General features: G+C 49.0%; 1 protein-coding gene across 1 annotated transcript in view; it reads left to right on the plus strand.

Moving 5' to 3' along the window:
* LOC115081142 (extracellular calcium-sensing receptor-like) overlaps positions 1-23,991 on the plus strand; it is a 79,618-nt gene that overhangs the window by 50,193 nt on the left and 5,434 nt on the right. Inside the window, exon 4 of the mRNA XM_029585649.1 lies at positions 14,159-14,282. Coding sequence (XP_029441509.1) covers positions 14,159-14,282 — 124 coding nt within the window. The remainder of the gene's footprint in view (positions 1-14,158; positions 14,283-23,991) is intronic.

Raw genomic sequence — 23,991 nt, forward strand, 5'->3', positions numbered from 1 at the left:
AACATATGGGCAGATGCCCTTTCATACTCCTTCCAGGCTGAGGACATTCCAGAACCTCCCAGGCACATCATTGATACAGACAGGATCCTTCTAGCCACCTCCATGACTGTCTCTCCAGGGAATATGGTCATTCACAGTAGATTCCATGAAAATATATTGAAATGGTCCCATGACTCCCATGTTACATGTCACCCTGGATGGGCCCGAACACTTGCACTGCTTCAACAATACTATTGATGGCCACAAATTAAGCAAAATATTAAGACCTACATGGATTCTTGCCCCACCTGCACACAGCAGAAAGCTCTGACAGGCTGACCCTGATGGTGGATACAGCCATTGCCAGCCTCCAGGGAACTCTGGTTCCACCTGTCCACCAATTTTATCATGGACCTTTCCCTCTCCGATAACAACACTGTAATCTGGGTGGTGGCTGATCGCTTCTCAAAGATTTCTTACTTCGTCCCACTCCCAGTTCTCCCTTCTACCCTGGAGCTAGCACGCCTTTTTATGCTCCATGTCTTCCACTTGCATGGTCTACCCAAACACATTTTGTCGGACTGAGGAGTACAGCTCACAGCGAAATACTGGCATTCACTGAGTAAAAAATTCTATATCACCTTGGACTTCATGACTGCATACCATCCGCGGGGAAATAGTCACTTCGAGCATACTAACCAAATGTTCAAAACCTTCCTCTGGGTCTAAGCCAAATTACGCCAGGATAATTGAGCCTCTTTTCTGCTCTGGGCAGAATTCTCTGTCTGGAATGCTACCAGGTCTTCACCATTCCAAATGATCTATGGGAAGCAACCCTGTCATCCTCTGACTCTCCCCGTGGCAGTACTGTCACCAGCAGCCCAGCTATCTGTCCAGGAACTTCAGAAGCTCTGGACCTGCTTCAACACCCTTCTTCTAAAAGCAGTTGAAAAGGCCAAGAAGACTACGTGCATGGGAGGTCTGTACCTCAGTTCAAGGAAGGCAGGAATGTGTGGTTAAGTACTCGCCACATACGCCTCAGAGAGCCCTCTATGCATCTCGCTCCTCAATACATTGGACCGTTACCTTCACTTCCTGTCTCATCTAAGAGGTCTCCGGTGACCCTATTGTTCTGTCCCCAGCAGTGGGTACATGTTTGTATCTGTATATATTGTAATTTAACTGTGTTTAGTGCAGTCCTCCCTTCTGAGGATTCTTAATACTGAAACACTATTTGTAACCCATGATAAAAATCTGTGAGCCCTTGCCTTTAAGAGGAGCCTTTGCCTTTAAGAAAAGCTCCTTCTCCCCTCCACTTTCTCTCACTATCGGAAGAGCTTGAATGCCCCTCAATCTAACTTGAGTCTTCCTAGATGCCTTATAGGCTCAAGGGACTGCCCTTCATGATCCCCCTGTGTTACATGGTTCTTAGGCTCGCTGCCATTGGACCTTGCCCCCTGTCCTTAGCTTGTGGAGGCGTTTCCTTTAGCAGCTCTCGACGAGAGTTCAGTCTTGCTCCACGCTTGCTTCTGAGCCAGCAGCGCTCTGTAAAACCCTGTGAAACGATCAGGTTTTTTACCTTCTCTCTTACTGCCTTTGTCTGAAGACTAAATCAGCCTCATATCCCTCATGTTTTCTACCTCTATCATAAACTAACTCCTGCAACACAAGAGACCTCCTTCTCCCTCCTGCTACCCTGAATCCAGTTACCAAAGATCTTTGCCTAGGAGCTCATGTTTGAAATGCAACAATTGTAAGTAGAATTTACCTGTACAATAAATAATTTCAAATTTAAAGAATCTTTGTCTTGAGGACTGATTGGAGAGAAAGTTTAGTTGCCTGAATAGGAAAAAGCATGGATGTTTACCTGATTTAGAACACCTGTCTTCATCAGCCGCGCACCTTTGCTCGTGGTGGGCACACCTCTTCACTACCTCTCTGGGAGACCCTCAGAGGCCCACCTAAGTCCAGGCGGTCCGGGTAACCAAGGGCTTAACCTGAGGAAACCCCGGATTGCTATTGGCGAAGCTTCAGCTAGCCTCTGTCTCCTTCTGTGCTCCGCCTCCTGGTGGCAGGTGCTCTCTGGGTCTGACCAGAAGGCCATACCAATCCTGCACCAGGCCAATGATCCACCTCCAGCACAACAGGTTGCCAGGGCCATGGACTTGGCAGAGTCTCCCGCCTTGCGGACCATTCCTGGTCTGGTTACACGTGTCTGGGAGCAACAACATTTCATTGAAGCATTGGCCACCTCTGTGGAAAGACTGCATTCTCAACTAGAGGAATCTGCTATGGCCAACCCAGGGGCTCTTGCCCACAGCCCGTCCGCTGTTTCATTGCCCTCACGGGCACTGCTGGCCCTCCCATCTCCACCCAGTTTCAATGGGGATCCTAGTCTGTGTCAAGGTTTTATCAACCAATGCTACATGCAGTTCTCACTGCAGCCTACTCTTTTTCCGGATGAAACGACAAAGATCATGTTCATTCTCTCTCGTCTGGAGGGAAAGGCCCTGGCATGGGCCTCCCCACTTTGGGAATGTTCCGATTCCATTCTACAGCAGCTTTCACAATTTATTGCTGCTTTCTGACGCACCTTTGACGACCCAGGCCGAAAGGTGGTCGCCGGCCATCACCTGCTACATCTCCGCCAGGGATCACGCTCACTCTCCGAATACACTGTGGAGTTCTGAACCCTGGCAACCAAGTTGGGATGGCAAGAGGACTGCCTGCAGGCACTCTATCTAGAGGGGTTGTCTCCTATCTTGAAGGATGAGTTGGCCACCCGTGAAATCCCTACATCTTTGGAGGAACTGATATCCCAGGTTGGGTGGATAGACCATCATCTCAGAGAATGGTACCGGAAAGTAAAGTCTCTCTGACCTCCTGCCCTACGACCACCCCAGTCTACAAGCCCCAAGTTGAAGGCTCTACCTGTGAGTTCTCAACTGCTGGAAGATCCCATGCAGATAAACTGCTGTCGCCTTACTCCCGAGGAATGCCTCCAAAGAAGAAAGTCTGGTCTCTGCCTCTACTGTGGGGGTTCCGGCCATCTTCTCCAGACTTGCCCAGTGTGTCCAGGAAACTCTAGAGCCTGAACCCGGCGGGGGTCCCGAGCTTGGGCGCCACAGTTTCTGCTGTTGCCTGTCTCCCTCCTAAGGGAGGCGCATTCCTTTGCCACCACTGCCCTCATAGATACTGGGGCAGGTGGGAACTTCATCCTTGAGGAGATAGTCACTCTCCTCCAGTTACCCACTCAACCGCTAGAGGTACCACTCTGCATTGCCTCCATCCACGGGGAATCCTTACTGGATCGTATCACTCACCATACACTGCCTATCCGGCTGATCGCGGGAACACTCCATGAGGAAGAAATCTCCCTCTTGATCCTCAAACGATCAGTACACCCCAGAGTTCTTGGCCTTCCATGGCTACAAGTATATTCACCCCACTTCAACTGGCAGTCGCTTCAATTAACCCAGTGGGGTCCTAGATGTCATGACCAGTGTTTACAATGGGTGTCCCCATCTGTATCAATACTAACTTCTACAACCCTTCCTGGGTTACCCACTCCTTACTTAAAATACCAAGATGTTTTCTCTAAGCAGAAGGCCCCTATTCTGCCACCACCCTGGAAGTTCAATTGCCCCATTGAAATCTTGCCTGGTTCTACCCCACCTAAGGGAAGAACCTATCCCTTGTCACTTCCGGAGACTCAAGCAATGTCTACATACATAAAAGAAAACCTAGCCAAAGAGTTCATAAGACCGTCCACCTCTCCGGCAGGTGCAGGATTATTTTTCGTAAAGAAGAAAGACGGAAGTCTCAGACCCTGTATTGATTACAGGGGTCTGAACGCCATTACCCAGAAGGATCGTTATCCACTCCTGCTCATCAGTGAGCTCTTTGATCGGCTTCAAGGGGCTCAAATCTTCACAAAGTTGGACCTACGTGGAGCCTACAATTTAATCCGAATCCAGCCGGAAGACATCTGGAAGAACGCATTTTAATACACGGGACGGACACTACGAGTATGTAGTTATGCCCTTCGGGTATGCAATGCCCCCGCCATCTTTCAACAACTGATGAATGAGATCTTTCGGGACCTCCTGTACTCATTCATCATAGTGTACCTGGACGACATACTAATATTCTCCAAGTATCTGGAGTCTCATCGCTCCCACGTCCAGACTGTTCTCCAACGACTCAGAGACCACCACCTCTATGCCAAACTAGAGAAATACCTTTTTGAGCAATCCAGCCTTCCATTTCTAGGGTACATTATCTCGAGTCAAGGGTTCACCATGGACCCAGATAAGCTCCAAGGTATCCGTGATTGGCCCCAGCCAGTATGATTGCAAGCTCTGCAAAGATTCCTAGGATTCACAAATTATTAATGTCACTTACATAGAAACATAGAAATCACGGCGGAAGAAGACCAAGTGGCCCATCCAGTCTGCCCAGCAAGCTTTCACACTTATTTTTCTCATACTTATCTGTTACTCTGACTGCTGAGGTCAGGGCCCTTATTAGTAACTTTATGGTTCTAATTTCCTTCCACCCCCACATTTGTTGTAGAGAGCAGTGCTGGAGCTGCATCAAAGTGAAGTATCAAGCCTAATTGGTTAGGGGTAGTAACCGCCGTAATAAGCAAACTACTCCCACACTTATTTGTATACCTAACCTGTGCAATTTAGTCCTTGTTGGTTGTTGTCTGAATATAAAGCCTTTCTTCATTCCCCCCTGCCATTGAAGCAGTGAGATGCACTGTATATGTATTCAAAGTGAAGTATCAGGCTTGATTGGTTCAGGGTAGTAACCGCCGTAACAAGCAAGCTACTCCCACGCTTATTTGTTTACCCAGCCTGTGCAATTTAGTCCTTGTTGGTTGTTGTCTGAATATAAATCCTCATTTCTTCATTCCCCCCTTGCCATTGAAGCAGAGAACTGCTTGGATATGCATTGAACCTGAAGTAGCAGGCTAATTTGGTTTGGGGTAGTAACCGCCGCAACAAACAAGCTACTCCCACGCTTATTTGTGAATGCAAATCCTTTTTCCCACATTTGACTTGTGTCATGAACATCGGTATGGAAAAGAATTTAAATAAATACATTTCCTCTTTCCATTGAAGCATAGAGCAATGTTGGCGTCGCATTAACCGTATGTTTATTGAATAAGGATATTAATCATCAGGTAGTAGTCATCATTCCCGCAAGCCACCCCTATGCCTCTAGTCTTCATTCACATCCTCAAGACTTTATGGATCCACAGTGTTTATGCCATGCCCCTTTGAAATCCTTCACAGTTTTGGTCTTCACCACTTCCTCGGAAGGGCATTCTAGGCATCCACCATGCTCTCCGCGAAGAAATACTTTCTGATATTGGTTCTGAGTCTTCCTCCCTGGAGTTTTAAATTGTGACCTCTGGTTCTGTTGATTTTCTTCCAACGGAAAAGATTTGTCGTTGACTTTGGATCATTAAAACCTTTCAAGTATTTGAAAGTCTGAATCATATCACCCCTGTTCCACCTTTCCTCCAGGATATACATATTTAGATTCTTCAATCTTTCCTTATAAGTCATTCGATGAAGACCCTCCACCTTTTTGGTCGCCCTTCTCTGGACCGCCTCCATTATGTCTCTGTCCCTTCGGAGATACGGTCTCCAGAACTGAGCACAGTACTCCAGGTGAGGCTTCACCAAGGCCCTGTACAAGGGGATAATCACTTCCTTTTTCTTACTTGATATTCCTCTCTCTATGCAGCCCAGCATTCTTCTGGATTTAGCTATCGCCTTGTCACATTGTTTTGCCGACTTCAAATCCTAAGACACTATCACCCCAAGGTCTCTCTCCTGCTCCATGCACATCAGCCCTTCACCCCCCATCGAATGTATTTCTTTCGGATTTCCACACCCCATATGCATGACTCTGTACTTCTTGGCATTGAATCTCAGATGCCATATCTTCGACCAGTCTTCCAGCTTTCTTAAATCCCATCTCATTCTCTCCACTCCTTCCGGTGTGTCCACTCTGTTGCAGATCTTAGTATCATCCGCAAATAGACAAACCTTACCTTCTATCCCGTCTGACTACTCCACGCTGGCCGCTCCACTCACTGCCATGACGAAAAAGGGGATTGACCTTGGGGTCTGGAGCCCCAAGGCACAATCTGCGTTCCAAGCTTTGAAGGAAGCCTTCCGTACCGGGCCGTGTCTCCGTCACCCGGATCCTATCCACCCCTTTATTGTTGAAGTCGATGCATCCACCATTGGGGCTGGGGCAGTACTGAGCCAGTACTCTACCAATGGAGCTCTTGTTCCATGCTCATTTTATGCCCACAAATTCTCACCTACTGAACGGAATTATACGATCGGGGATCGTGAACTACTGGCTGTGAAGCTCACCCTCCAGGAATGGCATCCCTGGCTTGAAGGGGTGCAACATAGGTTCACTATTTTTACTGACCATAAGAATCTAGAACGCTTGATGGAAGCCCATCTACTCAACCCAAGACAAGCCCACTGGGCCCTCTTCTTGGCACACTTTAACTTTGAGCTTTGATATCGCCCAGCGGCAAATAACCTCCATGCAGATGCGCTCTCATGTTCCTTAGAACCAGAGGATACTCCAGAGAGCCCGGCACATATTATTGATCCATCTTGCATATCCATAGCAGTCATGACCATGGTTCCAGCCGGTAAGACAGTCGTGCCCCGTCGCCTTAGAGAGCATGTACTCTGTTGGGCTCATGACTCCAAACTGGCTGGCTATCCCGGCCGAGCCAGTTTGGCCATCCCGGCCGAATGCTCAAGATGCTCCGCCGACACTATTGGTGGCCAAGCATGGTCAAAGACTCCAGAGACTATGTGGCCTCCTGCCCCATTTGTGCTCAACAAAATCCCCCCACTGGGCGTCCTCTGCGGCTTCTCCAACCGCACCCTGCACCCATTGAACCTTGGGCTAGTATATCTATGGACTTTGTCGTAGAGTTGCCTCCTTCCAAGAGGCATAAGGTATTTTGGGTCATAATAGACTGTTTTAAAAAATGGCACACTTTGTCCCCTTACCGGGGCTCCCATCCTACCTGGAATTGCCTCGCTTTTTCTTGACCCACGTCTTTCATCTCCATGGACTTCCACAAGAGATAGTCTTTGATTGTGGCCCACAATTTGCTGCAAAATACTTGAGGTCTCTCTGTAAAAAGTTCAATATATCTTTGAAATCTGACTTCGGCATACCATCCCCGGGCTAATGGCCAGGCCGAGAGGACCAATTGGTCCCTTAAAGCATTCCTTCATTCATATGTCAATGATCAGCAGGACAACCCTAATCTGTGCCTTTTTGTAAACCTTTGTGATGGTTAATAAACTTAATGATGGTATAGAAAAATTTTAAAATAAATAAATAAATAGACAATTGGGCCGACTTCCTCCCATGGGCAGAACTATCCCACAACACCCACGTCACCTCCACTACTTTAGTTTCACCATTCTCAGTGGTCTTTGGTCACCAACCTCGTCTACCTCTACCAATTCCACTCAGCGTGCCTTCACCAGCAGCCCAGTCCACAGCCCAGACCATTTACCATCTATGGGACCAAGTGAAGCAACGCCTCAGTCAAGCTGCCGACCCAGCCAAACGTGTAACAGATGCCCATCGCCGTGCTGCACCAAAATTCCTGCCTGGCAATGAGTCTGGTTCAGCACCAGACATATTCGTCTCTGGTTGCCTTCTCAATGGCTGGCTCCCAAATACATGGGACCATTTCCCATCATAAGGCGGGTGGGAGCGGTAACATGCCAATTGAAGTTACCGGTGAACCTGGGCATCCATAACACATTCCATGTGTCTCTGCTCAAGCCTCTAGTACTGTCAATGACCTCTCGAAGACCTCCACCACCGACACAAATATCAACAGAGCCTGAAAATACATTCCACGTACAAGAGGTTCTGGATGTCAGACGCTGAAGAGGCCACTGGGAGTACCTCCTGTCATGGGAGGGCTTTGGCCCAGAAGAAAATTCATGGCAGGTGAACCGGTAGATATAGTATACTTGGATTTTCAGAAGGCATTTGACAAAGTTCCTCATGAGAGGCTTCTAGGAAAAGTAAAAAGTCATGGGATAGGTGGCGATGTCCTTTCGTGGATTGCAAACTGGCTAAAAGACAGGAAACAGAGAGTAGGATTAAATGGGCAATTTTCTCAGTGGAAGGGAGTGGACAGTGGAGTGCCTCAGGGATCTGTATTGGGACCCTTACTGTTCAATATATTTATAAATGATCTGGAAAGAAATACGACGAGTGAGATAATCAAATTTGCAGATGACACAAAATTGTTCAGAGTAGTTAAATCACAAGCAGATTGTGATAAATTTCAGGAAGACCTTGTGAGACTGGGAAATTGGGCATCCAAATGGCAGATGAAATTTAATGTGGATAAGTGCAAGGTGATGCATATAGGGAAAAATAACCCATGCTATAATTACACGATGTTGGGTTCCATATTAGGTGCTACAACCCAAGAAAGAGATCTAGGTGTCATAGTGGATAACACATTGAAATCGTCGGTTCAGTATGCTGTGGCAGTCAAAAAAGCAAACAGAATGTTGGGAATTATTAGAAAAGGAATGATGAATAAAACGGAAAATGTCATAATGCCTCTGTATCGCTCCATGGTGAGACCGCACCTTGAATACTGTGTACAATTCTGGTCGCCGCATCTCAAAAAAGATATAATTGCGATGGAGAAGGTACAGAGAAGGGCTACCAAAATGATAAAGGGAATGGAACAACTCCCCTATGAGGAAAGACTAAAGAGGTTAGGACTTTTCAGCTTGGAGAAGAGACGACTGAGGGGGGATATGATAGAGGTGTTTAAAATCATGAGAGGTCTAGAACGGGTAGATGTGAATCGGTTATTTACTCTTTCGGATAGTAGAAAGACTAGGGGACACTCCATGAAGTTAGCATGGGGCACATTTAAAACTAATTGGAGAAAGTTCTTTTTTACTCAACGCACAATTAAACTCTGGAATTTGTTGCCAGAGGATGTGGTTCGTGCAGTTAGTATAGCTGTGTTTAAAAAAGGATTGGATGAGTTCTTGGAGGATAGGTCCATTGCCTGCTATTAAGTTCACTTAGAGAATAGCCACTGCCATTAGCAATGGTTACATGGAATAGACTTAGTTTTTGGGTACTTGCCAGGTTCTTATGGCCTGGATTGGCCACTGTTGGAAAAAGGATGCTGGGCTTGATGGACCCTTGGTCTGACCCAGTATGGCATTTTCTTATGTTCTTATGTTCACCACATCCTTGAAAAAACCTCCTCCAGGAGTTCCATCGTCAACATCCTGACACGCCCAAGCCGGTAAGGCCTAGAAAAAGCTAAACTACAGCACTTAATTTTTTCTCTAATGGTTAAAACAAACTAACTGGAGAGGTAGGGAAAGGATAACAACTGCTGAAGATATCTCTTCTTCAGAAACATTGGAAGTCCTCCCCAGTCCGGGAATCTGCTCTAGTGAGGGAAAGAGATGTGACTTTCATTGCAGGAGCTGCCCAAAATCTCTTTTTCCTAATGGGGCCTCAGCTCCACAGCATAGAAGCTCCTTCCAGTTGCAGACAGAATACTGGCAGACTGATGTCAGCACAGATAAATATAAGGGGTGATGACAGTCTATGCTGGTAAGGGAGCATAACCCATTTGGCTGAATTGGTCTGACTGGATGATGAGGAAGTAAGAGTTTATAAAGCTGGTTGCCTGAAGGTGAAGGAAGGGCTCTGTGATCATGCTGTGCTGCAATACATTAAATAGTGAATGTGAATTCCTATACAAGGTCTAACATGTTCCTTTTAGGCTTTAGCTTCCAAAATTCTTAACTATTACACTGTCAAAGTATAATTCCTTGATCAGTAAAATAATGCAAGCAAATAACAGCTCTGACTTAAAATCATTAAACTCCTTGTACAACAGTCGTGGGTAAAAGCTTTTATTATCTAATGATATAGCCAGTCTTATCTTAAAAGAGAAATATTGGTTCTGCAGAACTGTTGTCAGTAGAATGCCATGGTAGTATTTTCCCATGTTTTCAGAAGTGATGATTATGATGGTTTTATGACCATGTTAATCATCGGAACGAATGAATTTCTTTTTTTTTTTTGTTTTGTTTTAAAGAGCCTTAACCATTGGCCTGCACTTAATATAGTCGCCACATGAGAGTGCACAAATCTAGAAGCATGGCATGGAATTGCTGAAAATATAAAATGAAAAATATAACTTCACAATGTGTTAACTTTTTTTTTTTTACTAGAGTTTGTACCTTAATACTAAGTACCATAATACAAAGAGGCCAGTGTAAAAAGCTGAGCATTAAAACTGCTGAAATTCAGAGAACTGCTTCCAAACGCAAGCTAATTTTCTAAACTCCTAGGGGCAGATTTTAAATACTTGTGCGAGCGGTACTTTTGTTCGCGCAGCAGGCGCGAACAAAAGTACGCTGGATTTTATAAGATACGCGCGTATCTTATAAAATCCGGGGTCGGTGTGCGCAAGGGGGTGCACATTTGTGCAACCTGCGCGCGCCGAGCCCAGCGCGCGCTGCCTGTTCCCTCAGAGGCCGCTCCGATTTCGGAGCGGCCTCAGAGGGAACTTTCCTTCGTCCTCCCCCCACCTTCCCCTTCCTTGCCCTATCTAAAAACCCCCCTTACCTTTGCGCGCGTCAGCCGGCTGCCCCGCTCCGTGGTCCGGTCCCGGGGGCTGTTCCGGAGGCCGCGGCCACACCCCCGGAACGCCCCCGGGCCGAAACCACGCCCACGTCGCCGCCCCCGACAGGAAGCCCCGGGACTTACGCGTGTCCCAGGGCTCTACGCGCGCCGGCGGCCTATGCAAAATGGGGTAGATTTTAAAAGAAGCGCGATCAGCCTACTTTTGCTTGCGCATCAGACTCAAGCAAAAGTACGCTGGATTTTAGTAGATACGCGCGGAGCCGCGCGTATCCACTAAAATCCTGGATCGGCGCGTGCAAGGCTATCGATTTTGTATAGCCTGCGCGCGCCGAGCCGCGCTGCCTCCCCCCGTTCCCTCCAAGGCCGCTCCGAAATCGGAGCGGCCTTGGAGGGAACTTTCCTTTGCCCTCCCCTCACCTTCCCCTCCCTTCCCCTACCTAACCCACCCGCCCGGCCCTGTCTACACCCCCCCCCTTACCTTTGTCGGGGGATTTACGCCTCCCGGAGGGAGACGTAAATCCCCGCGCGCCAGCGGGCCTGCTGCGCGCCGGGCCGCGACCTGGGGGCGGGTACGGAGGGCGCGGCCACGCCCCCGGGCCGTAGCCACGCCCCGTACCCGCCCCCAAAACGCTGCCGACCCGCCCCCGGAACGCCGCGACGACCGGGCCCGCCCCCCGACACGCCCCCGACACGCCCCCCTCCGAGAACCCCGGGACTTACGCGAGTCCCGGGGCTCTGCGCGCGCCGGGAGGCCTATGTAAAATAGGCTTCCCGGCGCGCTGGGCCCTGCTCGCCTAAATCCGCCCGGTTTTGGGCGGATTTAGGCGAGCAGGGCTCTGAAAATCTACCCCAATAGGCGCGCGTAAATCCTTACAGATTTACGCGCGCAGGGGTTTTAAAATCCGCCCCCTAATGCAGTAAGTTAATGGTATGCTAATGCAGCAAGAGTACAAACCAGAAAATGTGTGCAAAAAAAATTAGAGCACAGCAAAACATAAATCATACCCTCTGAGGAAAACATGGTGTGTGTGCAGAAAATGATTTAACCCTGGAAACTTGACTTCAGCTTAGACTAGGAGTCAAGTTTCCAAGGTTAAGAAAAGATGAGGTAAGCCAGCACACCATTCTACATGGGGAGGTAATAGCTAATGCCATCAAGATGGAGTTTCCATGCAAGGAAGCTAACCAATGCCCATTTTTGTGGGCATGCTTTTGTGCGCATGACTGCATCAGTAGTAAAATTTGCACACAACTGCAGGTTAAACTGTGCACGCTGCTGAGCACACCTTGTGCCATTGGCCTAAAAATGAGGTCAGGTTTACAGCTCTATATAAATATTACACACACTTCTCTCTTGGAGGAGAAGTCCATTAATGGCTATTAATCAAATTTACTTGGGGAATAGCCACTGCTATTAATTGCATCAGTAGCTTGGGATCGTCTTAGTTTTTGGGTACTTGCCAGGTTCTTGTGGCCTGGTTTGGCCTCTGTTGGAAACAGGAGGCTGGGCTTGATGGACCATTGGTCTGACCCAGCATGGCAATTTCTTAAGGGAGGGTACTGTTGCGCGTCCCAGCCGCATTGGTGCTGCAACCGGGCCTGCTCACCATGCACTCCTTTCCACCAGCTCCGGCTCCTCGTCTCTGGCCACCTCAGCCAGCTCCCACTCTCTGTGGCGATCCCAGGCTTCCCCAGGCCTGTTGGGGCCTTTTGACTCTCAGCACTCCTCACGCTGGGACTTGGCGTCCTCCATAGCATCGGCCCCTCCCCTAGGTGTGTGCGTGCGTGCGTGCAGACTGCGCATCCCTTTAAAGGGCCCAACGCAGGAACCCGGTCCGCAGCGCCCGTTGATGACATCACATAGTTCCTGTATATAAGGTGAGGTCCCGTCCCCAGAGGCTCGCCTTGGCAATGGGGTCGACACTTCAGTGTAGCTAGTTTGCTGTTCCTTGTGCCTGTGTTCTCCTGCTTCCTCGATCCAGTTTCATTCCAGTGTTCCTGGGTTCCTGTCTTGTTCCAGTGCTCCAGTGTTCCTGTTTTCTGGTCCTGTTCCAGTGCTCCTGCGTTCCTGTGTTCCCGTGGTCCTCCTTATGTTCAAGCGCCTCTCCTGATCCCTGCTCTTTGTTCCTCCTCCTATCGTACATTCTCTGATTGATTCATGGTACTGACCTTTGCCTGCCTTCTGACTACGTTTGACCGCTGCCTGGAACCAACCACTGCCTGTCTTCTGACTGTGCTTGACCGCCACCTGGAACTGACCTTTGCTCATCTTGACCACGTATGGACTGATCTTGGAACTGACCCTTGCTTTGGTTGACCACCCTGAGATGGATACCCTGGCTCTGACCCTGCGCTACATTCAGACTCTGTTCGCTTCCGTGACCACCAGACTAGCCTGCTCTGATACTACCCACGGCCTCTCCTGGATCAGACCAATAGGCGCTGCCTATCTTGCCCGGAGGACCTTCACTTCCTGTCTCATCCAAGAGGTCTCCGGTGAACCTATCTTCATCAGCTGTGGACCTTTGCTCATGATGGGCACACCTCTTTGCTACCACTCTGGGAGACCCTCGGAGGCCCAACTAAGTCCAGGCGGTCTGGGTACCCAGGGGCTCAACCTGAGGAAACCCCGGATTGCTATTGGTGAAGCTCCAGCTATCCTCTGTCTCCTTTTGTGCTCCGCCTCCTGGTGGCAGGTGGCCAAGGGTTTACCTCCAGAGCATCAGGTACACAAGTTGAAACATCCGAAAACATCAAATTTTCATACTCAACCAATGGAACTGGACGGTCGCCACAGACAAAGGGGGGGGGGGGGCAGGGGTTAAATTTGAAGTTATTTTTCAATACAATTTTTCTCCACCCTGTACTAATGAAGCCTGACAAATATTTAATGTTTCCATCAAATCCCCTATTTCCCCTCTTTCCACCAGCATACTCATTTTGCATCTCTTAAGCCCTTCTTTGAAGATTTTCTGTTTCAGGCCTTGAATCATTTTAGTAACCCTTTTCTCAACAGCTTCCATTTCCTCACTGTTCTAATGGAGGAACAGTCTCCAGTTATCAACAGAGTACTCAGGATGGCGTCTCACTAGTAAATGATACATAGGCAATATGACCTCCTTTCTCCTATTGATAATACCTCTGCTTTTGTAACTGAGGATACAGTTAACTCTTCCTGTCATTTTATTATATTGACTAGCTACTTTCAAGTCAATGCAGATGATAACTCCTAAATCTCTTTGTTCTCAAAATGATATGTACTTTATGGAGTTTTCTCCCTCAAAAACATTTTTTACTATTCACATTTATGTTCAGAGCATTTTTCCAAGGTACATTTTTTTCTCGTTTTCCAGTGTATCTAATCTTATGCACCACTCTTTCCTAAAATAGAGAGTCCCTTGGTTCATTATTAATAGATAAATTTGCTCTGTCTCCCTCCACACTTCTCTCCATTAAGGCTCCTGCCTCTGCCTGCAGTGAGAGCTGTGGTCCTGGGTTCCGGAAGGCCATTCTAGAAGGGCAACCTGCCTGCTGCTTTGACTGTGTCCCCTGCTCTGAAGGAGAATTTAATAACCAAACAGGTAAGCTCTATGATTTCCACTTTGTAGTGAGCATATTTTGTAGGATGAAAGGTTTGTATTAGAGGTACAATGGTTCTGTATAGGTCAGTTTAATGGACAACAACATTACAGAGTATTGCAGTTTCAATTCTGATCAAATGTTTATTGACAAACATGTTCTTCTATATATATTAAAATCTTAAAAATTGGATTTCCTAGTAAAGACGTGCTTTGCATTTTATTTTTTTACTAGCGGTACCCGGCCACGCGTTGCAGTGGCAGAGTCAGGTTCTTTACCCTCCCTCCCCCTTCCCCTTGCTCATTTACCTCAGTCACTCATCCTCCTCCCCCTTGGTCACTCACCCCCCCCTTCCCTCCCCTGTCCCCACTCCAACTCTCTCCCCTCACACTCACCTCCCCCCTCATTCTCCCTCCCCTGACACTCACCTCCCCCTTCATTCTCCCTCCCCTGACACTCACCTCTCCCCTCATTCTACCTCCCCCCGCCTACTGCCTACCCTTCGGATCAGAAAACCTTTGTCTTTCTATTTCTGTGGGAACCCCCTCACCCCAACCCCCCCCCCCCAATCCCAACCCTTTAAATCAAATAATAACCCCCCCACCCTCCTGCCCCCTCCCAAGACCTGGGAAATTATAATTGTTGGTGCTATATGTGGTCTGTCCCTGGGCGTCTGTGCACGTTATGTAGCCAAATAGGGGAGTGCCTAACCAAATTTGCACTTCCAAATTTGTTTTGTGGTCTGGGGAGGGCTATTTTGGTGCGTTCCCGAGATCGTGCAAGTTTAGTGTATGTATTTGTGTGTGAACCTCCCCCTTCCCCCAAAAAACAACCCTATGAGAGAAGTTCTCGTAAACTAACCACCCCAAACTCACCTGCCCCCCCTCGTGACCCCTCCTCAAGATGTTCGCAATAAATTCATTATCAGCCCCCACCCTCCAGACCCCCTGATAAAAATGTCAGTCGGTGGAGCGGGCGTTCAGGAGAGGTCCGGGAGCGATGTATTGGCGTTGGCCCGTCGGCTGTGAGCACTGAAACGGGTTCCGACGGCCCTTTGCCCTTACTATGTCAGTGGGGTGGAGCAATGGCAGCGGTAGGTCCTCTGACATAGTAAGGGCAAAAGTCCGCCGACTGCCAGTCCTGAAAATGGCGCCGAGGGGCCCTCTCCCTTACTATGTCACATGGGCTACTGCCGCCATTGGGGTCCCTGAGTGGCATAATAAGGGAAAGGGCCGTCAGCGCCATGTTGATTGCTGGCAGCCAACAGCCGTAGGGCAGGAGATGTGTCCCGGACTGGTCCTGGCCCCCCGCTGGAGCCTCCTGGATTTCTGTCAGGTTTTGTGTGTGTTGTGAGGGCCTGGGAAGTAAATAAATTTGGCATGTGTGTGGGGGGTGTGAGGAGGGTGGTTTTGTGTGTGTTGGGAGGCTATGGGAAGTAAATCAATTTGGCATGTGTGAGGAGGGTGGTGGGTGTATTTTATCTGTAAAGGAAATAGTTATCTTCCGGCGAAAAAAGAGCACAAATGTGTTAAAATGGAAGTGAAACGTAGACCTGGACTGGCGAAATGATTAGTGTAGCGTGTGTTAGTGTAAGGTGTAACAGATGGCGCTTACGTCCAGCAGATGTCGCTATTTTCTCGAAAATTTTTTAAAACCTATTTTACCTGTCACAGGTGTGACATATCTATAATGTAAGTACAGAAGAACCTTCCTGTATGCGAAATGAAGGTTGTGTCCAAATTTGAAAGCAATCGGTTCAGTGGTTTCTGAGAATAGCGATTTTGTCCAAACTATTTAACAATTTTATTTGTATAGATTGGAAAAACATTTTACATGCACAAGCCAACATTGGTAGGGTACAAGAAACATACTGACACCCCCCCCCCCCCCCAGTAAGATGTGGGTCTGAATGTGGATAAGTGCAAGGTGATGCATATAGGGAAAAATAACCCATGCTATAATTACACAATGTTGGGTTCCATATTAGGTGCTACAACCCAAGAAAGTGATCTAGGCGTCATAGTGGATAACACATTGAAATAGTGTGTGTTGCGGCAGTCAAAAAAGCAAACAGAATGTTGGGAATTATTAGAAAGGGAATGGTGAATAAAACGGAAAATATCATAATGCCTCTGTATCGCTTCACGGTGAGATCGCACCTTGAATACTGTGTACAATTCTGGTCGCCACATCTCAAAAAAGATATAATTGCGATGGAGAAGGTACAGAGAAGGGCTACCAAAATGATAAGGGGAATGGAACAACTCCCCTATGAGGAAAGACTAAAGAGGTTAGGACTTTTCAGCTTGGAGAAGAGACGACTGAGGGGGGATATGATAGAGGTGTTTAAAATCATGAGAGGTCTAGAACTGGTAGATGTGAATCGGTTATTTACTCTTTCAGATAATAGACTAGGGGGCACTCCATGAAGTTAGCATGGGGCACATTTAAAACTAATCGGAGAAAGTTCTTTTTTACTCAACGCACAATTAAACTCTGGAATTTGTTTCCAGAGGATATGGTTAGTGCAGTTAGTATAGCTGTGTTTAAAAAAGGATTGGATAAGTTCTTGGAGGAGAAGTCCATTACCTGCTATTAAGTTCACTTACAGAATAGCCACTGCCATTAGCAATGGTAACATGGAATAGACTTACTTTTTGGGTACTTGCCAGGTTCTTATGGCCTGGATTGACCACTGTTGGAAACAGGATGCTGGGCTTGATGGACCCTTGGTCTGATCCAGTATGGCATTTTATGTTCTTATGGTTAAAGAGCATGCAAACATTTACATGAACTGCAGCAGAGAAAAAAAAGGACAATGCAGCTATGTAACATGATCTACCCGGGAAGAGACAGAATGACATTGAAAAGGATGCCAGACCTTTTACTGTGAAGATATTTAAATAACCATTGAATAGGTGAGTCAGAAACTCAGGTAGGGGAATGGCATGTCACAGTCCCCTGGACTACTGTTGATAAATTTCAGTGAAATATCACTTTAAATCAAAGGATAGGAAAATCATAAATACAGAACTATGACTGGAAATGTCCTACATTGGAGAATTCTGAATGAGAGAGAGATTTATGGGAGTCAAGTACTAAAAAACTGTTCTAAGAAGCAAACAGATTTTCACCCTGACTAACAAGGGGAGCCAGACCCTTGGTTCCCCAGTTCTCAGACAACAGTAAAAAAGCTAGTCAGGATGGAAGGGTGTGCACATATTCTCTTTCCATGGTTCTGCCTTGGTCTTAGCCTTTTGCCTGAGACAAGGTTACTCATCCAGGCTGGTTAACAGTGAATAACTGGCCTTGAGGTTAGCAGAGATAAGATCACTTAAAGATAAGACTTCAGTAGACCTGCATCATTGAACACTAAACAAGTCATGAGCCTAGTGGAACTGTAAACCTAAGCCAGGAAAAACCATCCAACCAAGGGAGAACAACTGAAGTACAGAGCAGATCTGGAGGTGGAGCAGTCCCCCAGGAGGGTATGGACCCCAGAAGCAGATTGAGTGGTTCCCCAGGAGGAAGGGGTCACCAGCAGCAGATTGGGAGGTGAGCCTGGGTCCCCCTTGAGCAAGAGAACCCCAGCGGCAGATCAAGCAGTGCCCCAGGAGGAAGGGGACCCCAATGGCGGATGAGGAGGTGACTCTTGGTCCCCCTTGAGCAAGAGGAATCTAGCAATAGATCAAGTAGTCCTGCGGGAGGGTGTAGATCCAATGTCAGATCTAGTGGTCCCCCAGGAGGTTATTGCCTGTAGCAGAAGATTGAGTGGACCCCAGGTAGAAGAGGACCTCAATAGCAGGTCCAGAGGTGCAGTTTGGTTCCCCAGGAGGACATGGACCCCAGAAGCAATCCAGGAGGTGGAATCAGGTCCTCCAGAAAATGTGGATCTCAGCGACAGATCGGGAGGAGGAGTCAGGTCCCTAGGAGGGCGTGGACCCCAGCATTTGCATGTTTCAGCAGAGCATAAGCAGCACTGAGGAGATGGCAGCAGTTTAGATACAACAGATCCCCCCCCCCCCCCCCCAGGCAAACACTGCCCACCAGCCCAGTTGTTATGTTATGAGTAAAGTCAATAGTGGACCCTTGGGCCGGCTGAGGTGGACAGCGTCCACAGGAGTTAATAAGCCGGGAGGCGGCACTCAGCTGGAGCGGACTGGTGGCGTCTTCACCCTGGAAACCCGAGACCCCCCCAGGAGGAGCCCGTAGGGGTCCGAGTCGCTGGGACTTAGGAGAATCGTGAAGAAGACCAAGGTTCGTGGCTGGCTGAAGACAAAAGAGAATCGTGAAGAAGACCAAGGTTCGTGGCTGGCTGAAGACAAGGAGAATCGTGAAGAAGACCAAGGTTCGTGGCTGGCTGAAGACAAAGGAGAATCGTGAAGAAGACCAAGGTTCGTGGCTGGCTGAAGACAAAGGAGAATCAGGAACCGGAGCTGGAGTCAGGATATGTAGACAGCAAGTGGAGCCCAGAGCTGGAGCCAAGGCACAGCAGGACCAAACCGAACCTGACCTGGAAGCAAGGCACGGCTGGAACAAGCAGGAACCAGAGCTGGAAGCAAGGCACGGCTGGAACAAGCAGGAACCAGAGCTGGAAGCAAGGCACGGCTGGAACAAGCAGGAACCAGAGCTGGAAGCAAGGCACGGCTGGAACAAGCAGGAACCAAGGCTGAAAGCAACGCTGGGAAGCAACTAAGCACTCAGGAGAGCGACCTCGTTGCAAAGGCAAAGCAAGGAAGTCAGACGATGGTTTAAATAGCCAGCCAGCGTCTGACGTCAGGAACAGGGCAGTTCAGCACTTCCGGGTGCTGGACCTTTAAGAGCCCCCTGCTCACGCACGCGCGTTGCCTGGCAGTGGGAGGAGTCAGAATCGTCCTTCGGCAGCGTCTCCACGTGGAGAGAGACTCTGCCATGCGGCCCTGCAGGCCCCAGGAGCAACGGATTGCAGCGAGACCGGGGGAGGCAGGAGAAAGGTAAGGACCCGGTCGCTAGCCTAGCGACCGGGACTGCAACAGTACCCCCCCCTTTACGCCCCCTCTTCAGAGGGCTTGGCCTGTCAGGATGGTCCAGATGATATTGCTGCAGAAGAGTCTTGTCCAAGATGTTGCGGGCAGGCTCCCACGTATTGTCTTCGTCTCCACAACCTTCCCAGGCTAGCAAATATTCCCAACGTCTGTTGGCGAAGCGAGCATCCAGGACCTCTCGTACCTGAAACGTAGGATCCTCATCCGTAGTGATGGAAGCGTCTTCAAGAGGCCTGGGGTGGAATCTGGAAAGAATCACTGGTTTTAAGAGGGAGACGTGAAAGACATCATGAATGCGTAAAGTGGTTGGGAGTCGTAGACGGTAAGAGACCAGCCCTACCCTCTCTGCAACGCGGAAAGGGCCACAGAACTTGGGTGAGAGCTTCTTGGAAGGTTGCCTCAGATGAATGTTCTTTGTACTAAGCCACACTCGATCGCCTGGGAAAAAAGCGAATGCCGGTTTTCGGTGTCGATCATAGTAGCGTTTAGAAGTGCGTGCGACTTTCTGAAGTCGGTGTTGAGTAGAGGACCAAAGTTTACTCAATTGGTCCGCGGTCAATTGAGCAGCTGGTGAGGAGGTTGGTACTGGTAGAGGTAACGGTGGTTTGAGCTGTTTACCGTACACAATTTGAAAAGGGGATTTCCCCGTCGCCGTATGTATTTGATTATTATAGGCGAATTCTGCCCAAGGCAAAAGCTCCACCCAATTATCTTGTTTGTGGTTAATGAACGCTCGTAGGAACAACTTTAATGAACGATTCATGCGTTCGGTTTGCCCATTACTTTGCGGGTGGAAAGCGGAGGAGAAACTCAGCTGGATCTTAAATTTTTTGCATAAGGCTTTCCAATACCTGGCTGTGAATTGAGGGCCTCTGTCAGATACAATGTCCTGAGGCAGACCATGAATACGGAATACATGGTGTGTGAACAGAGAAGCCAGTTCAGTGGCGGAAGGTAATTTGGGCAAAGGCACAAAGTGAGCCATTTTAGAGAAGCGGTCCACCGTGACCCATACCACAGTCTTGCCTTGCGAAGGCGGGAGTTCCACCATAAAATCAGTAGCAATATGTGTCCAGGGTTCCGTGGGTATAGGTAACGGTTGTAGAAACCCTCTCGGAGGGCCATTAAGCGGTTTCTGCAGGGCGCAAGTGGGGCAAGAATTCACGTAAAGGGAAACATCACGTCGAAGACCAGGCCACCAATAGAAACGATTTATAAGATCCAATGTTCTTAGTCTACCAGCATGTCCCCCGGTCAAGGAGTCATGGCCCCAAGACAAGACTTTCCTCCGAAGCCTCTTAGGAACGGTAGTCTTATTTGAGGAAGCAATGGAAGTGGTAGCTATTTGAACACAGGCAGGATCCAGGATGGTTCGTGGAGAGTCGTCCTCTTCTTCCGGCTGATAGGTACGAGATAGAGCATCGGCTCGAACGTTCTTCTCAGCTGGTCGAAACTTGAGGATGAAATTGAAACGACTGAAGAAGAGTGACCATCTTGCTTGCCGCGAGTTTAGTCGTTGAGCTTGGGCCAAGTACAATAAATTTTTGTGATCAGTGTACACTGTCACCGGATGATTAGCCCCCTCCAGCCATTGCCTCCACTCCTCGAAGGCCAACTTGATGGCTAAGAGTTCTTTGTCTCCGATGCCATAGTTACATTCAGCAGGCGAAAACTTTTTAGAGAAGTAAGAACATGGCATCAATTTGCCCGAAGTATCGTGTTGACTGAGCACCGCTCCAACAGCCAGATTCGAGGCATCGACCTCCAGGATGAAGGGTCGTTGTGGATCTGGGTGTCGTAGGCAGGAAGCGTCTAGGAATGCTTGTTTTAAGTCTTCAAAGGCAGCCGAGGCGGTGGTGGACCAATCGTGAGCGTTAACCCCTTTGCGAGTAAGCGCCGTGAGAGGAGCTACCTTCTGGGAGTAATGTGGTATAAAATGCCTGTAAAAATTGGCGAATCCAAGGAATCGCTGTAGCGCCTTCAGGCCAGACGGGCGAGGCCATTTGACAATGGCCGCCACCTTCTCTGGGTCCATCTGGAAACCGGACGAGGAAACAATATATCCCAAGAACGGAAGCGACTCGCGCTCAAACTGACATTTTTCAAATTTAGCGTATAGATGATTGTCTCTTAGAGCCTGTAAGACCTGTTTGACGTGTTGGCGATGGGAGGAGAGATCTTGGGAATAGATCAGAACGTCATCAAGGTACACTATGACGAAAGAATGAAGCATCTCTCGGAGTACCTCATTCATCAGATTCTGGAAGACAGCAGGGGCATTACATAAGCCGAAAGGCATTACTAAGTATTCGTAATGTCCATCTCGCGTGTTGAACGCTGTCTTCCACTCGTCACCGGGACGAATACGAACCAAATTGTATGCTCCACGTAAATCCAATTTTGTAAAGATCTTGGCCCCCTGAAGTCTATCGAGCAGTTCTGGGATCAGAGGCAAGGGATAGCGATCTTTCTTAGTGATGGAGTTCAGACCTCGATAGTCTATGCACGGCCGGAGGGAGCCATCTTTTTTGGACACAAAAAAGAATCCTGCTCCTGCAGGAGAGTGCGAAGGGCGAATGAACCCTTTGGCAAGATTCTCCGTAATGTAGTCTGACATTGCATGGGTTTCTGGCAGAGAAAGAGGGTATACCCTACCCCGCGGGGGAGTGGAACCAGGTAGTAAATCAATGGCACAGTCGAAGGGCCGATGGCATGGAAGCAGTTCAGCTTTTTGTTTGGAGAACACGTCTGCGTAATCCTGGTACGGCAAAGGAAGGTCCAGGGCAGAGTGAGAGAGTAATATCTCCGGTCTAGGAACGAGATCCAGGCAATTCTGGAAACAGGAAGGACTCCATTGCGCAATTTGGAGAGAGTCCCAATGGATCACCGGAGCATGTTGTTGCAACCAAGGGAGTCCCAGGACCACAGGGTGCACCGATTTATCCAGTAGCAAAAAGGAGATTGTCTCAGTGTGAAGCACTCCCGTCCGTAAAGTGAGAGGCATCGTGGTTTCAGAAATGGATCCAGGTAGAGGGGTTCCCCGGATAGAGGTAACCCGTAACGGAGGTATCCGGCGCTTAGTAGGTAGACCTAATTGGTGTACCAGTTCTCTCCAGATAAAGTTCCCTCCGGCTCCGGAATCAATGAAAGCTAGAGTCTGCAAGGAGCCACCTGGATATTCCAGCGTTATAGGAACTGTACATTGAGGAGTAGCATGAACATAGCCTAGGGGAACCTCCTCATCTCTCCCTAGACTCGAGCATTTCCCGGTCTCGCAGGACATTGACCCAGGAAATGACCCTTAGTGCCGCAGTATAAGCACAGGCCCAGAGTGCGGCGTCGTGTCTTCTCCTCCTCGGTTAGCGGTGCCCGTCCAAGCTGCATAAGTTCCTCTGAGGAGCTGTGGGAGGCTGATGGTGTCTTGTGAGGTACAGTCAGAGACCTGGAGAAGGAGGGTGCCAATGAGACAGGCCGACGAGGAACTCGACCCTCCTTAGCTCGTTGCTGCAATCGCCGGTCAATCCTCCCGGCCAAGTCTATCACCCCGTTCAGAGTGAGGGGCAGGTCGCGAGCCATCAGCTCGTCTTTGATACGACCTGCAAGACCTTCCAGGAAAATACCCCGCAAACAGTCATCCTGCCAGCCGAGTTCCATCGCCAGAGTACGAAATTCAATAGCGTACTCCGCCAGAGAGCGGGATCCTTGTCGTAGCTGTAGAATTTCAGTGGTAGCAGTGGTAGCACGAGCTGGCTCATCAAAAGTCTGTTTGAAGTGAGTCACGAAATCCTGCAAGTTGTGCAGCATGGCGTCCTGTTTCTCCCACATGGGAGAGGACCATAGCATAGCCCTCCCATCGAGCAGAGACAAAATATATGCTACCTTGACGGCATCAGACGGGAACTGCCCTGGTAGCAACGTGAAGCGGATGAAGCACTGATTCAAAAACGCCCTGCACGATCTGGCATCCCCGGAGTATCGAGTAGGCGCTGGAAGCTGAGTCTGTGCGGGAGCTTGAACCGCCAGTGGAGGCGGGGGTGGTGCCAGCGGTGGAGGATTGGCGTCCAAGCGACTGGCTAGGCGATCCACCGTAGCAGCCAAGACTTCCAGACATTGCTGTTGCTGCTGGATTCTTTGGGCCATGCCAGGGATGGCCTGCATAGGAGCGGAGTCCGCCGAGTCCATGGCCTTTGCAAACTGTTATGTTATGAGTAAAGTCAATAGTGGACCCTTGGGCCGGCTGAGGTGGACAGCGTCCACAGGAGTTAATAAGCCGGGAGGCGGCACTCAGCTGGAGCGGACTGGTGGCGTCTTCACCCTGGAAACCCGAGACCCCCCCAGGAGGAGCCCGTAGGGGTCCGAGTCGCTGGGACTTAGGAGAATCGTGAAGAAGACCAAGGTTCGTGGCTGGCTGAAGACAAAGGAGAATCGTGAAGAAGACCAAGGTTCGTGGCTGGCTGAAGACAAGGAGAATCGTGAAGAAGACCAAGGTTCGTGGCTGGCTGAAGACAAAGGAGAATCGTGAAGAAGACCAAGGTTCGTGGCTGGCTGAAGACAAAGGAGAATCAGGAACCGGAGCTGGAGTCAGGATATGTAGACAGCAAGTGGAGCCCAGAGCTGGAGCCAAGGCACAGCAGGACCAAACCGAACCTGACCTGGAAGCAAGGCACGGCTGGAACAAGCAGGAACC

Source organism: Rhinatrema bivittatum, chromosome 19 (assembly GCF_901001135.1).
Source record: "Rhinatrema bivittatum chromosome 19, aRhiBiv1.1, whole genome shotgun sequence".
NCBI classification, from domain to species: Eukaryota; Metazoa; Chordata; class Amphibia; order Gymnophiona; family Rhinatrematidae; genus Rhinatrema; species Rhinatrema bivittatum.